At 43.7% G+C, this 13,180-nt stretch overlaps 1 protein-coding gene across 1 annotated transcript; it reads right to left on the reverse strand.

Annotated features, from left to right (window-relative positions):
• Positions 1 to 2,165: 2,165 nt before the first annotated feature.
• On the reverse strand, positions 2,166 to 9,365 carry GJA10 (gap junction protein alpha 10). Its single transcript, XM_065679141.1, has 2 exons — positions 8,034 to 9,365; positions 2,166 to 2,204 (listed from the first exon to the last, which is right to left on the reverse strand). The coding sequence occupies exons 1-2, from the start codon at positions 9,363 to 9,365 to the stop codon at positions 2,166 to 2,168; spliced, it is 1,371 nt and encodes a 456-aa protein (XP_065535213.1).
• Between the last annotated feature and the right edge of the window lie 3,815 nt (positions 9,366 to 13,180).

A 13,180-nucleotide genomic window follows, 5' to 3' on the forward strand; every position in this document is an offset into this window, starting at 1 on the left:
ACCAGCTCCCCTAGTGCTTGACTTAAGGCAATTCAGCTAAGTCTTTGTTTTGGTCTTCTAAAGTGCCTCTGTAGATGTTGGGAGGCAAGGGGAGAGGTTGGGGTGTGTTTCCCCTTTACAGAAAACCTGAGAGAAATTGAGAGGTTTCTGCAGAAGCAAAACATAGCTGAAAATCTCTGACTGTAACCCAAATACGGTAGAGTTCCTCTCTGCAGGAAGAACTTGTGCTATGGGGCACTGGCATCACTTACACTGCAGAAGATGCAGAAAAGAAGAAATTGTAACAGCCTTAGGAGCTATTACCACAAGCAGGGTGTGGGCTCTAGCAAGGGGGTGTTTGCTCTGCAGGACTCCCAAACACATGGCAGCCACCTCACTCCTTGGGTTGGATGCTACCTGGGAGCCTGCTCAGCAGCCTGGCAGGAGGAGAGCTAGGAAGGGGGGGAATGGCGTGACCACTTGTCCTACCCTGGCCAGCACACTTGCTGGGGTGCTGCTGTGGGGAGCAGGGAGGAGGCAAGCTGCTAGAGTCCTTACTCTTTTTTATCATCAGACAGGAAACCCTCGGTCGCGTGCCCTGGGCCGCCATCCTTGGGGATGTGAAATGTGCGCTCCTCCATCTGCAGCAGTGACAGTTGCCTGCAATTTTTCAGTTCCAAAACTGAAACATGGAACTTTGCAGAGTTACCCGGTTTTCTGAATCTTCCTGTTGAGCGTACATGAAGAAAGCTTCCCACCCCCTCAAATCTGTCAGAAGACGTAGCATCCACCACAACTACACATAGCCTGGCAGTAGAGAATGTACTTTAGCAAAGCTGTTTCTCCACCCCTGATCAGTTGTTGCTGGTGCTCAATGGCCACCATCTGAAGTATTTCCCTGGGTTTTTTTGCCTTAAAATACTAAACAAATGCACACACAAACTGTCAGTGAGTTTGTAGTGAGGCAGGATATAAATGTAAATCATGTGCACCAGAACAAAAACGCTGTAATCTCATGCAATCTTTATGCTTGACTCTTTCTTCTGCTTTCTGCTAGCCTTGCTTTAAAGTTGCCAAGTCAAAGAGGATTTTTATGCTTGGGGAAACTGGGATAGCAAACGAGCTTGTTCCAAGCATCACTTGCTGTTGAGGTGATTGCAAATGCAAGCTATGATAAGCTTGACAACTAAAAGCAGCCAAAAGCATGTGGCCAGAAACAGGGTCAGGGACAGTCAGAGGAAGGTGCTTGGTTTTCCAGATACACAAGGGTAAAGACTGCTTTCTTGGGCCACATGCAACCCAGAAATCCAACCCTCCAGAGCTAGTCTGTCCTAGCAAACCGAAGATGAGGTCTTTTGGGCTTTGCTTGTCTTTCAGTTCCTCTATATGTGCTAACGAGACAGTGAAGGGAATAAGAGTTTCATGACCCTGAAGTGATAGCTTGCAGATCCTCTTGAACAGCAAACTGAAAAGCACAGATATTTCACAATTAAAATAAATTGCCCAATTTTACTGTTTCAGTTTTGAAGCAGAGAGTATTAGCTACGAGGAGGCCACATTAGCACGGAAAGTCTCCGTCAGAGCTTGAGGGCTGCATTAACACAGGCAGGTGAGCAGCAGCATATTCTTCAGTTTGTTTTTCATCTCTCTCAAATTCTCTGTCCCTTCAGATTCCATGAGTGTTTCTTCCATCTTTTATTCATCGGCTGCTGAAGCTTGGGGAGATAGAGGCCACGCTGCCCTCCAGGTTACTTTCAAATCAAACTAACCCTTTCTTGTAAGTGCTTTGGGTCTTACACTACCTTGAAGGTCTATGGATCAGGCTGGTTTCTGATATGAATACTACTACCACGCACAACAAGTTGTACATCCCAAAATGTTCTCCCAAAGACACAAGGCTGTTTCTGCAGTGGCAGCACACACTGACCACGTCTGGCTCAGTCTACATGAGAAAAATCTTCAGCTGTGGCGTGAGCTACCTGAACACCAGCAATCAGAGTATGGTATGGCTGGGACTGGTGCAAAATGGAAGAACAAAGTGGTTGCTTTCTGAAACGGTGTTATGAATTGAGCATTGGAGTGGCAGGAGAAGGGAACAGAGCAACAGATAACCTGGTTTTTATCTCTCTGCTGAAGGCAGTTTGTGCTCAATCCCTTTGTTTTTTTTTCTTCTCCTTAGAATGTCATTACTTTTTCATGATAGATGATAGTTCTAGGAGCATGCTCTGAAAGATAACAAGAGAAAGAAAGCATGAAGCTGAGTTGGCTTAGAGGAGAAAAATAAATGTTACCATTATAATTATCCCCAACACATACATAATTGGGAAGGTGGGAATCTGGTGTTTAGCTGACAACATACTTACCTTGTCAGGCTCTGTTCAGTGCTAAGGAGAGGGTGGGCAGAAGAGAACCAAAATAAACACATAACTCCCTGCAGTAACTTGCTTGAAAAGAGTGGAAACGTCCTAGAGCCCTTGCTTTACAATTTAAGGGGGGTTGCATATTTTTGATTGCTTTAAAGCCATACAAAGATGGATTCAATTAAGCGAGTTCTGCTTTCTAAAATCCACCTTATGCATTTGTTGCTGCACAAATCCTCAGAGGGCTCATTAGCAGTCAACTGCTGCTGACCCCCAAAGTTCATCTGTTTGTGCAAGTGGCAAATGGCTACCTTTGGGGTCACCACCTAGCTTTTGCAGGATAATTCATACACTCGCCATCATCACCATGAGCTTCTCCTGAATGCTCCACGGCAGAATAAATACAACTAGTGTGGAATATACACATATATATGTGTATATATATATGTATAAAGAGGCATTTGCAGAATGAAACTGTACAAAACCAGCAGTAGTTACCAGCAGGTGTAAACACAAATACCCTCAAGGATTCTCAAACATCCTAGAGGAACACAGGCTTTTACCAGTCCCTTACCCCACCTGTAGATTTTCCTATAGGTGAAGCTCAGCTGTTTAAATAACTCCTCCACAGTTATCAGGCTTGCTATTTCAACGTACATTCACTCTTATCAAACTGTTCCCAGCCCCAGGAGTGAAAGCGGGTGAGCAGCTAGTTAAATGAGTGGGTATTTATTCCTCAAGTGCTGCTGAAAGGGTGAGTAAACATGCCTTGTTCTGCAGAAGACTGCAAGCATTCAGGCTGAAATAGCAGCTCTTTTTCATATCCTGCTCACTGTGGAGTATTTTCCCACTGGGTAAAAGGCTCCAAGCTGAATGGAGAATTGAGAAGGAGAAAAAGAGCTGAACACCACAGAGGAATAAAAGAGCAATGCAGTGAGGGAAACCGGACCCAGTGGATCGCAGTATTTCCCCAACTCTGGCAGAGCCAGGATTTCAGCCCCAGAGACTTTCTTTTCTGCAGATGAATAAAATCAGCAGCCCTGTCTCAGTCCAGTTCTGTAAGATGAAGGTATCAGCTTTACCAGCTGCTTCGTTATCAGTTTTATCCCACTCATTCACCATGAAGAGGGGGCTTTGCTTTTAAAGACACATTGATTACTTTGTCGGCAAAAAATACAGCTTTAAAGAAATCACGCTGAAAGCACAGGGGTAAAGAATAAGGAATGCATTGAGGAAATGCATTGAGGAATGTGGAGGAAAACTCACCACTCCTTGAAAAAAAAAAATACAATTCAAAATAATCTGGAGTGCCTAAAATGCACTAATTCTTGCTGAAAATCTCGGTCTAGTCACTTTGGTTTCCCAGCAGAGGGGTTCAGCTAAAATATTGTTAAGAATATTATTAATCTCCTAATGACTTCCAATTTTGTTTTGTGATTCCAGGAAATTATCTTGGCTCAATGAAGACTATGTTAAGTCTCCCCATCTTCTTGGCATGTTCTTGGTGCTCTAGCAAGAGGACTGGAACAGTAGCTCTCTCAACGCAGGCTTAGGCTTGGAGTGCCAATGTGATAACCTGGTTCCAAGTCATCTGAAAGATGGTGCCTTAATAAGAGGAGTTACCAATCTCCTGTAAATACTCCCAATCCCAGTTAACCAAATTAGATCTCACAGGGTTTAGAGCACACTTTAGGCTTATTTAGAAAACTAAACAAAAAGAACTGATGCTGGACATGCTCAGGTAGCATGCAACTGGAGTCCTCTGCTTTAGAAAAGCAGGGAGAGACACAGCTAACAAAAGACTTCAAATACAGCTAGTGATGAAATACTACACAGCCTCCTGCTTTTGCAGGAATGCTTGCATTCAGCTGCCAAATTGTGATGCCACTGTAACACCCTGAAGATGCAATGTCAAGCTGTGGCCATGCTCAGCTGAGTGCTCTGGTGTTCTGCAGTCATTCCTTTGATTCGTAGAAAATGGCAGACAAGGAAGACCGCTTCATTCGGGCAAAGGGTGACTTTGCTCTCTAATTGTTAAGTGGAGTGCTCAGATCTCTTATTTTCATCTCCCCGGAGAGAAAAAGAGTTATTCAGTGGTCCCAATGGCTTCACACTGTCTTGCACACATAATTCAATGAGACAACCCCCTTAGTGCAATGCTCCGAGAACTAGATGCCTATTGCAGGCTGTAATTCCTGGCCCTGACTGTTTTGAAGAGAGGGCAGATTATATCTGTACTAGTTATATACTGACCTTTGACTGCCTATTAATATTAGCAGACTTAGAAATGTATTACGCACCAGTCAAAGGCCTGACTGGTACAAATTGTGAAGGTTTTTTCTCATTATGATGTCCTTCTTGTACAGAAACCTATTGACAGCAGCATAATTCCTACAGACCTTTGTGAATCCAACTCCCAGTTGTCATTTGTGATTCTAGTTATACTAAATTCAGAGCAGCTCTTTTCACTGATGCATGTGTGAAAAACAGCCATTTAAGGCCTGCTCGCCTACGGGAGGCTGGCAGCCTAGGACCATGCAAAAGGTGCCCTTTTGCTCCATAGCTGTATCTCCCCTTAAATAAAAGCTAAAATATGGAGAGATATGCAAAACTTAGGGCAGAACTATGTGTGTACCCACAATATCTCTTAGAAAATAAGATACCATATATTCTGTAAGATGTATACTCTAAGTGAACGTTGGAAACGCTTAGTCTAAAGACAGTTATCAGTGAGCAGATTGCTATCACTTTGAAGCATGCTGTCTGCATTCCTCAGTACCAAGGTTTTGGAGGCTCAAAGATAGCCTGTTTTCAGGTGTACACAGGTGCTGAATTCCCCTGTCAGTGTAGAGTTTTGTAACATTATTTATTCCAGGTCTCCATCGAGTTAAGCTCACCAGCATTGTCAGTGATATTCTTGTTATTGTGTTTAGGTGGACTGAAATGAGTTGGAAATTAAGCTCATGCCATGCAGCGATTCTCTCCTCCTGTGCTTTGCCATGTACTTGCCCTGATGCAGTGAAGGTCCAGTTTTGGTGGTCTGTCCTCAGAACCCAATAGATGTAAAGTCTGGCCAGCAGTGGCTCAAGCAAAAGATGGGGTTTTTTTTCCAGTGGATCAGAGCCTCTTGAGAAGCCTTTAGCCTAAGAAATTTTTCAAGATTTCTGCCTCTTTCATTTTGCCTCTCAATCGGAATAATGGGTAACTTTGGCCAATGCAGTGACCAAGGCACTGAACAGAGCATAAAGAGTGAGTGGTTTGGGTGTAAAATTAAACTGCCGGAGCACAGATAATTTTGTCAAGGTTTTATGCCATGGCTGAACATGAAATGAAGAAATGGCTCTTCACCTCCACCAGTTCCAGATGAGGAAGATTTAAATAGCTTTGTTTGTTAGTTTGCATTGTGTGCCAACACAATTGGTCTGTATGAATCCTAACAATGGAAAGGGCATTTCCTCTGTTATATATACAGCTGCTCTGAAGCCTGAAAAGTGGAGATATCCTCATGCCAAACATGCCTTTTGTATTCAATATCCTATTGAGCTGTTTCATGAGGGTTTACAGTGAGGCCTGAATGCATTCTCTCTCAAGAGTCTAAAGTAACCTTTCCTCCAAAAAGGAAGTCCTAAGAAGTTCCTGTTCTCTCTGACGGATGCAATTTGGTACTTCCTTAGAAAAAAATCCCTTGGTCATGACCTGGTCAAGTACTACCCACAACCTAGACTTCATGGTCTGATTAAGAGGTTGTGATTTGTTATGAGAGGTAAATTTTAGAGCATCTAGTTGTCCCTAAAAATTATTCTTTGTCTGTTAGAGACTCGCTTTTGGTATGGAAATGCAATTGGTAATATTGCTCAAAGAGATTTCATCAATGCCTGACAGGCAAGCATCCATAGCTCTACTATTAAATCTGTTCAGTGCTTTCAATGCCACGATTCACAGGATGTGGTTGACCTGTATTCATATTCTTGCAGTATCAGATGGATTGATTTTGTGTAGCTTTAAGATTTTCTTTCAGCTAGGAAGGCTATGATGGTTGTGGGCAGTTGCAGTTGTACTGCTATCTTAGCACAGTGTGTGGGTATGTGTTTGCTTGGAGGTTGCTGGAATGGTTGTTGAGGTATAGAAAGTGCTATTTGTAATGTTGATTTGATACTCTTCTCTCATTGAGCTCATGCAAGGAATGCTGCAGACAAGTTCTGGCAGAATGATATGGAAGAAGGGAAAAAGGAAACATTCAAATCAGCAAGGAACTAAAGATGATAGTTTGGGAAAGTTATCAGAGAAAATTGAAGAACAGTATCAATTCCACTGCGATTTTGCTCCATTTGGCTGTGCAGTTTAGATTAGTGAGATCCGGGTTAGAACAGACTGTATTTTGGCTGTTCAGAAAATGTTTGCGCATGTGGATTCATTGTTATGTTAAAAAGTATCTATCTGTCCTTTCTCTGCATTACTGTTGCAAGTCACTATTGATCAGGCACGGCAGTAGATAACAATTTTTGTATGCTTCAGTTGGAACCTTTTAAATACAATTCCTTTTAAGTACTTTATATAGAATCACTAATTTTTGAGTGCTCCTGTCATGCAGATAAATCTAATCATACATATTTTCTTCTATCTGAATATTAATACATGATGATTGTCTCCTGGAAGTCAAATTAAAACAGATCAAACCAATGCTGAGTGCCTTTTACAGCCAAAATAAATTGTGGAATTTAGGAAGTAAAGACTGGAAGGATATAAATGTTTTAATGCCCAGAGCCACTATCGCTATGATGCACTAGCATATTTGCGTATTGAAATTGTTATTCATAAAGTGTCATAGCAATGCTAGCAGTAAAGTGAATTTACCAAAATCTTGACCCTGTTGTATATAGGAGCACCTTTACTTTAAAATATCAGGTCCTGTAAGCAGGTAGCAATAGGGAACATACCCACGTGAGTCGTTTTAAAATGCTAGCAACAGTCCCATATACATCATGATCAGCAAAGGCAGCATGCCAGAAGAGTGTTAGTTTCAAGAGTAATGACACTGCTTTGCAAACAGCTTATATCTCTCTGCAAGATCTCCCCTGGAAGATACCGTCGTTGTCATTAAAGAGTAAAAGCTGCCAGGCAACTTCTGCGAGTTCTCGGCAGGGTGCTACTGGAATTCTGTCTTACTTGAATGACTTTTTACACTTCACCTTATTAAAGAGCCTTCTCAGCTGAGTATCAAAACCCAGCGGATCAGACAGATTGGACTCTAAGCCCTCTCCATGTATTAGAGACACTGGCATAAAAAGTGATTAAATTGCATCTAAAGTGACAATTTAACATGACTTATGCTGACTATATACTGCATAAACTGTAACTCCATGAAAACTGGAACCAGTGAACAGTTTTTTTGATAAGCAATGTGTAAGAGTGCCTTCTGCTTCTAACCACTCGCTGTACTCAAGGATCCTCTTTCTCACAGTGTCAGTGGAGCTGGACAAGTCCTCAGAATTTGATTGCGATGATGTAGTGAGTATAAAGAAGCTCAGATTCGCTGACTTAATGATCCTCAGGACCCGAGGACGCGTGGTGTTAGGGTGGTGTTAGGGTCGGAAGCGCTGCCCAAGCCTCCCTGCCCCCTGGCTCGCCTCCCCCCCACCCCTCCCGGGGCCCGGACACCGTGGGCTTCCCCTTGGGCCGAGGGGCGCTACTTGCCATCGACACACGGCGGCCCATGGCGGCGGCCGGCGGCGGGCTGCTGGTCGGGCTGCCCTCCTCCCGGCGCTGCCCCTCCGAGCCCGAGCCCGAGCCGGAGCCGGGGTCGGGGTCTCCACTGGAGGCGGCGCTCTCGCTGCCGCTGCTTGCCCGGCTCCCGGTGAGGACGCGGGAGAGGAAGCTGGAGTTGCGGGTGCCCGGGCAGTGCCCGCTGTCCGGGGATTCTCCGCGCTCCTCGTCGCGGTCGCGGCAGGCGCTGCCCCGGCTGTGCCTGCGGGGCGCCAGGCGGGCTACGGCCGCCGCGCTGGGCGCCCGCGGTGCCTCGTCGCTGCTGGAGGAGGGCGGCGGCTGCTGTCCGTGGTCCTGGCCGGCGCTGTGCCGGCGGCGGGTCGGCGGGGCGCCGCGGAGCTCTCCGCGGTGCTGGCGGCCCGGCTGGACATCCGGCTGCCCCGCCGGAGCGGCAGTAGCGGGGGCAAGGCGGGGTGGCGGGGCTGTGGCCGGCCGCGGCGGAGAGGCGTTGCTGGCCAGGCAGGCCGGTGGCACCACGGAGCTCTTCTTGGAGTTGCAGAGGCTGGCCTCCTCCTCCGGCCGCGGCGGACGCCAGTAGAGGCTCTTCTTGATCTTCTTGAGGCCCAGGTGGGCGATTTCTAGGAGGTTGAGGAACAGGGAGACAGCAGCAATGCTGTTCATGAAGACCATGAAGATGGTCTTCTCTGTTGGTCGGGACACAAAACAATCCACCGTGTTAGGGCAAGGGGAGCGAGTGCATTTGTAAAGGGGGGGCATGTGAAACCCATATAAAAGATACTGACCTATCATAAAGCCCACTTCGACCACAGATCGGGTCAGGATATGTAGGACATAGGTGTGCAGCAGGGACCCTCTCAGGGGTGCCTTATTCACTTTCTTCTGTTCCTCCAGCTTACGCAGTTCTCTCTCCACTCTCCTGTGCTCCTCGGGCATGGGCTCCAGGTCTTCTAGCTGAGCCCGCAGGTGAGCTTTCTTCTTCTGTCGCTCCTTCTCTAGAGCCCTTAACCTGTAGAGTGCATGGCCCATGTAAACTAGTGATGGAGAAGAGACAAATATGATCTGCAGTACCCAGTATCTGATCAAAGAGATGGGGAAGGCCTGGTCATAGCAGATATTGTTGCAACCAGGTTGCTCTGTGTTGCAGATGAACTCAGACTGCTCATCATCCCAGACATCTTCAGCTGCCACTCCCAGCACCAGCATCCGGAATATGAACAGGATTGTGAGCCAGATTTTGCCAACTATGGTAGAGTGGATGTGCACTTCTTCAAGGATGCTGCCCAACAGGTTCCAGTCACCCATGGTCACAAGTTCATCTCTGAATGCAAAAAAATATATATTACTTTAACACAATACTGGATTTCCCATGAAATGGCCCTTTTTAGTGCTTGGTTTTGGTGTTGGTTTTTTTTGTTGTGTTTTTTTTTTTTGGGGGGGGGAGGTTGGGTTGGGTTTTATTTGTTTTGTTTAGGGTTTTGTTTTGTATAAATAATCATCTTTCATACACATTCTTCTCATAGCAGGAGAGCTCTTAGAAGTTCATAATTATTTTCTCCTTACCAGGTCTTTAACTGAATGCAGACTTCATGATTACCGATGAAAAATGCAAACGTGAGATTATTCTAAGCATGAGAGAGATTGATTTCAGCTGTAAACCACAGTACTTTGTATCTGCCTACAGTTTTACACTATTTTCTTCCCACGAGGAAAGTAGACAATTTTTCTCACTTTGCAAACCCTTTACCAGCTGCAGTTTAATTCTACACCCACTCCATTCCACTATGGCTTTGCCTTAGTTTTGCCATTATGTATAATGCTCATGGCTTCGATAAACTGTTTGAAAAAGCTTTGAGAAGTATCCTATAACTGGGAGAGAAAACTGTTTCATTCTGTACCCCAAGGCAGTAGCATTATTAGTGCCATCCATCTGATATTTTCCTCTCTACCAGGGTAACAAACCACAGGTTTCTTGTTTGGATTCCTAAAACTACGAATAGATAGCTCATTTACACATAGCTGTACATGTATAGTCTCAGTGCTAGGATAATATTAATAAAGTAAGAGTGCTTCTAGGATTAATGGCTTTGATTTTATGCATTTAAAGTCTTATTGAATCACCAAGACTTTGTCTTGATTCTAAATTTTAACATATGAGATAAATAAATCAGGGATTACACAATGGAGTGATGGGGACTTTTTTAGCTGTGACTGTTAGATGATCTTTTTGACTACCTCTTTCCCAGAATCTCTGATTCATCAGCAAATTGATCTACCTTCTGCTGCCAGATGCTGCTGCCAGATGCTTGATTTCCGAGCTGCTTCTCTGGAAACTGTTTGGGAGTTTCAGGTAATGTAGGGAATTGAAATGTGAGGTATTTGTCTATTTATGAATACACTGCACATTCAGTATTGTGTCCCTAGAATGTTTTCTGCTAACATGGTAATAAAATATTGAAGCAACTGGGATCATATCTACCTTACGGTTTGCGCTTGATTTTTTTCTGCTACTGTACCTTCAAAACTTCCCAAATTCCACTAAGCCGTTAGTGAAAAACACTTTCTAAGCTTTTGTTGAGAGTGGCTGGCTGCAGCACCCAAAATTTTGCACAAATTTAATTGACAGTACAGCTGGGTGATATCACCATATCATATATCAATTTAGCTTGATTAAGGTTTATGATATCATCCCATGTCATACAATTTTGCCTGGGGGACGTGTTTAACCACTCTGAGAGTAAAGACTTTGAGTTGTAACCGACAGTGCAGTCATTCTCTGCACAGGCATCCTACAGACCCTATTATTACATATCTGGGATTTGAATTTTCACAATGAACTTCCCTTTTGACACAGGGAACTGGCTGAGGAAACCTAGCTAGTGAAGCAATTTCCTTGGTGCTCTGATGCACCCGGAGCATCTTTTTTGCTCACTCCTTTCCTCCCCTGTGTACCATTGAAATAAGATACGTGAAAAAAAGAAGCCAGCAGTAACTATGGCAGTCAATTTTTCTCATTTTTAAAGATCAACGTGAGAACTTTCTTCTGACTTCCTATGAATTTTATTCAGAGCAGAAATCAAATTGTTGCAATGTCATAGGTTTGGATGAGTGCAAAGATGTTCATATGCTTGAAATGTTTGCTGGAGAACATTACATCTCATGCTAACAATGCTGAACCTGATTTTCCAAGCTTGGAAATAGTGATACAGGAGTTCACTTCCAGTAAAGCAAGAGTAGAGGTTGACATACAGCAAACTCCCAAAGCCAGAGTACTCAGGACGCCAAGTACAAGTGGGTGACACTGATTGCTTTGTGCCACTTCTGATGGCAACACAACAGTTAAACAAAGGAGCTTTGGGCATATTGGCTGCTTTGCAAATGGTTGGTCCCTCGCTGAAATTGATACGACTCCAACACAAACAAGGCAAACCAAAAAACAAACCCAAGTGAGACGGAAAAAATGTAAATGCAGGAATAAATGGGAAAGCAGACGTGTTTTAATCTCAGAGATGAAATTCTAGCATTCCTGTAGTAGTAGGAATTATCACTTCCAATTCTGTTACAGAAAATGCTCATGACCATCTGGGGTAACGAGAGGACAGGAAGAGGAGGATAAACATATCACTCTGGCTCTACAGGTACTTGTTTTTAAAGTTGTTTCTACTAGTATTTAAGCAATTCTATCCTCAGCTTTCCTTTGTAACAGCTGACAAGGGAAAAGTAATTGTGGAAGTGGTTTGATTCACTCTCTAAGACACTTTCCCTCAAATCCACTGGTAGAACCACAGTATAAATATTGACATGGTGAATGTTGTGTTTAAACTAAAGTAGTTAGCCTAGAGCCAAAAGAGCCCGAGTTTCTAAGAAATCAGCCCAAACTTGTTTACAACCTTCTCCTAGCAATGTGCGCCCAGTTTTTCCATCTTTCCCTTCCCTGGTCTTATTTGAATTGTGTGTAACAGAGTAATTGCTGTTTACTGTAAGAGTAATCTCAAATATCAATCACATCATTATTTCCTGTCTACTAGTAGACTACAAATTCTGGTATACTAAAATTACACCATTTTTAGTGTAGATAGTACAAACCCAAGACATTTCTCATTATATTGACTAGCTTTGTGTCTGTCCATTTTTATGTAGTTATTTCAAACAATAAAAATGCATGTAGGTATTCAGAACAAGGTGAAAATCTACTATTTCTCCTGGAAGAAGTTTCTGTATTTCTCATTTTTGTTACTTAAAGTTAATTTGATTATTTGCCAGTGTTCAAATTACTTCTATCCTAAATTCATGCCAGGTTTGAGAAAGCAGAGTTGAAACTGAAATTTCTGGTCACAGAAAGTTAAAAGCTAAAATCCAAATACTCCTGGATTTAATTTGCATTGCTTCAAGTCTGACAGGCACCTGCCTGCTTCATACTGTCCTGGGAAGACTTATTTTTCTGCCACTTACCTTACGAGAAAGCCCTTGGTTAGTCTGCCTTAGAGCATTGCAGAAGGAGCACTCAGTGCTGCGGATTACTGTAGCTCAGAGACCTTCCTTCAACAGTGCTAGGACATGCGATTTTTTCCCAAGAGCCAAAACATAGACGTGGTATGCTGAGCAGACTTCTCGGATCTTTGTAGCTGGATAACTCAGCCTAAACGACCCATGCACAGTTTGAAAATCATCAGATGATAGGATGGTGCCTCTAGCCAAAATTATCACGCAATTGTTTTAGTCAGTGGCATCTAACAAAGCCATTCCCTCAAGGCTCAAGCTGTACAGCAGTAGTTTGCAATGTCCCTATGCCTTGGTTTAGTTGGTTCTTCAAATATTACACCTCCACCCAGCTCCCAAATGACATTTTATTTCACAAAATGGCTAAATACGCAGCCTTTACGGCACGATAGATTCTTACATTTTCTTTACATTCCATTAGTTTTGCTTTGAATCAATGCCCAAGGATCGATCGGTCATGTCCGATTTCATACTCTGCTGCCTGGTGAGTTAATTTAGGATGTGTTAGACTGAGTCTTTGAAAAGGAGGCCACAGGAACTGAGACTCAAGTCTTCAGACAGAAACACAGACTTTTGACACAGTTACCTTTCTTCAGCTCAGTTAAAGAGCCACCTCAAGT

The sequence above is a fragment of the Lathamus discolor genome, chromosome 5, assembly GCF_037157495.1.
Source record: "Lathamus discolor isolate bLatDis1 chromosome 5, bLatDis1.hap1, whole genome shotgun sequence".
In the NCBI taxonomy this organism is placed as follows: Eukaryota; Metazoa; Chordata; class Aves; order Psittaciformes; family Psittacidae; genus Lathamus; species Lathamus discolor.

Excerpts from the sequence above, each read along its gene's own strand:
- GJA10 (XM_065679141.1), bottom strand. The coding sequence starts at position 9,365 with ATGGGTGACTGGAACCTGTTGGGCAGCATCCTTGAAGAAGTGCACATC. Across the intron at positions 2,205-8,033 it reads TGGGCCGCCGTGTGTCGATG|AGCATGCTCCTAGAACTATC; the intron begins GCAAGTAGCGCC and ends GTTATCTTTCAG.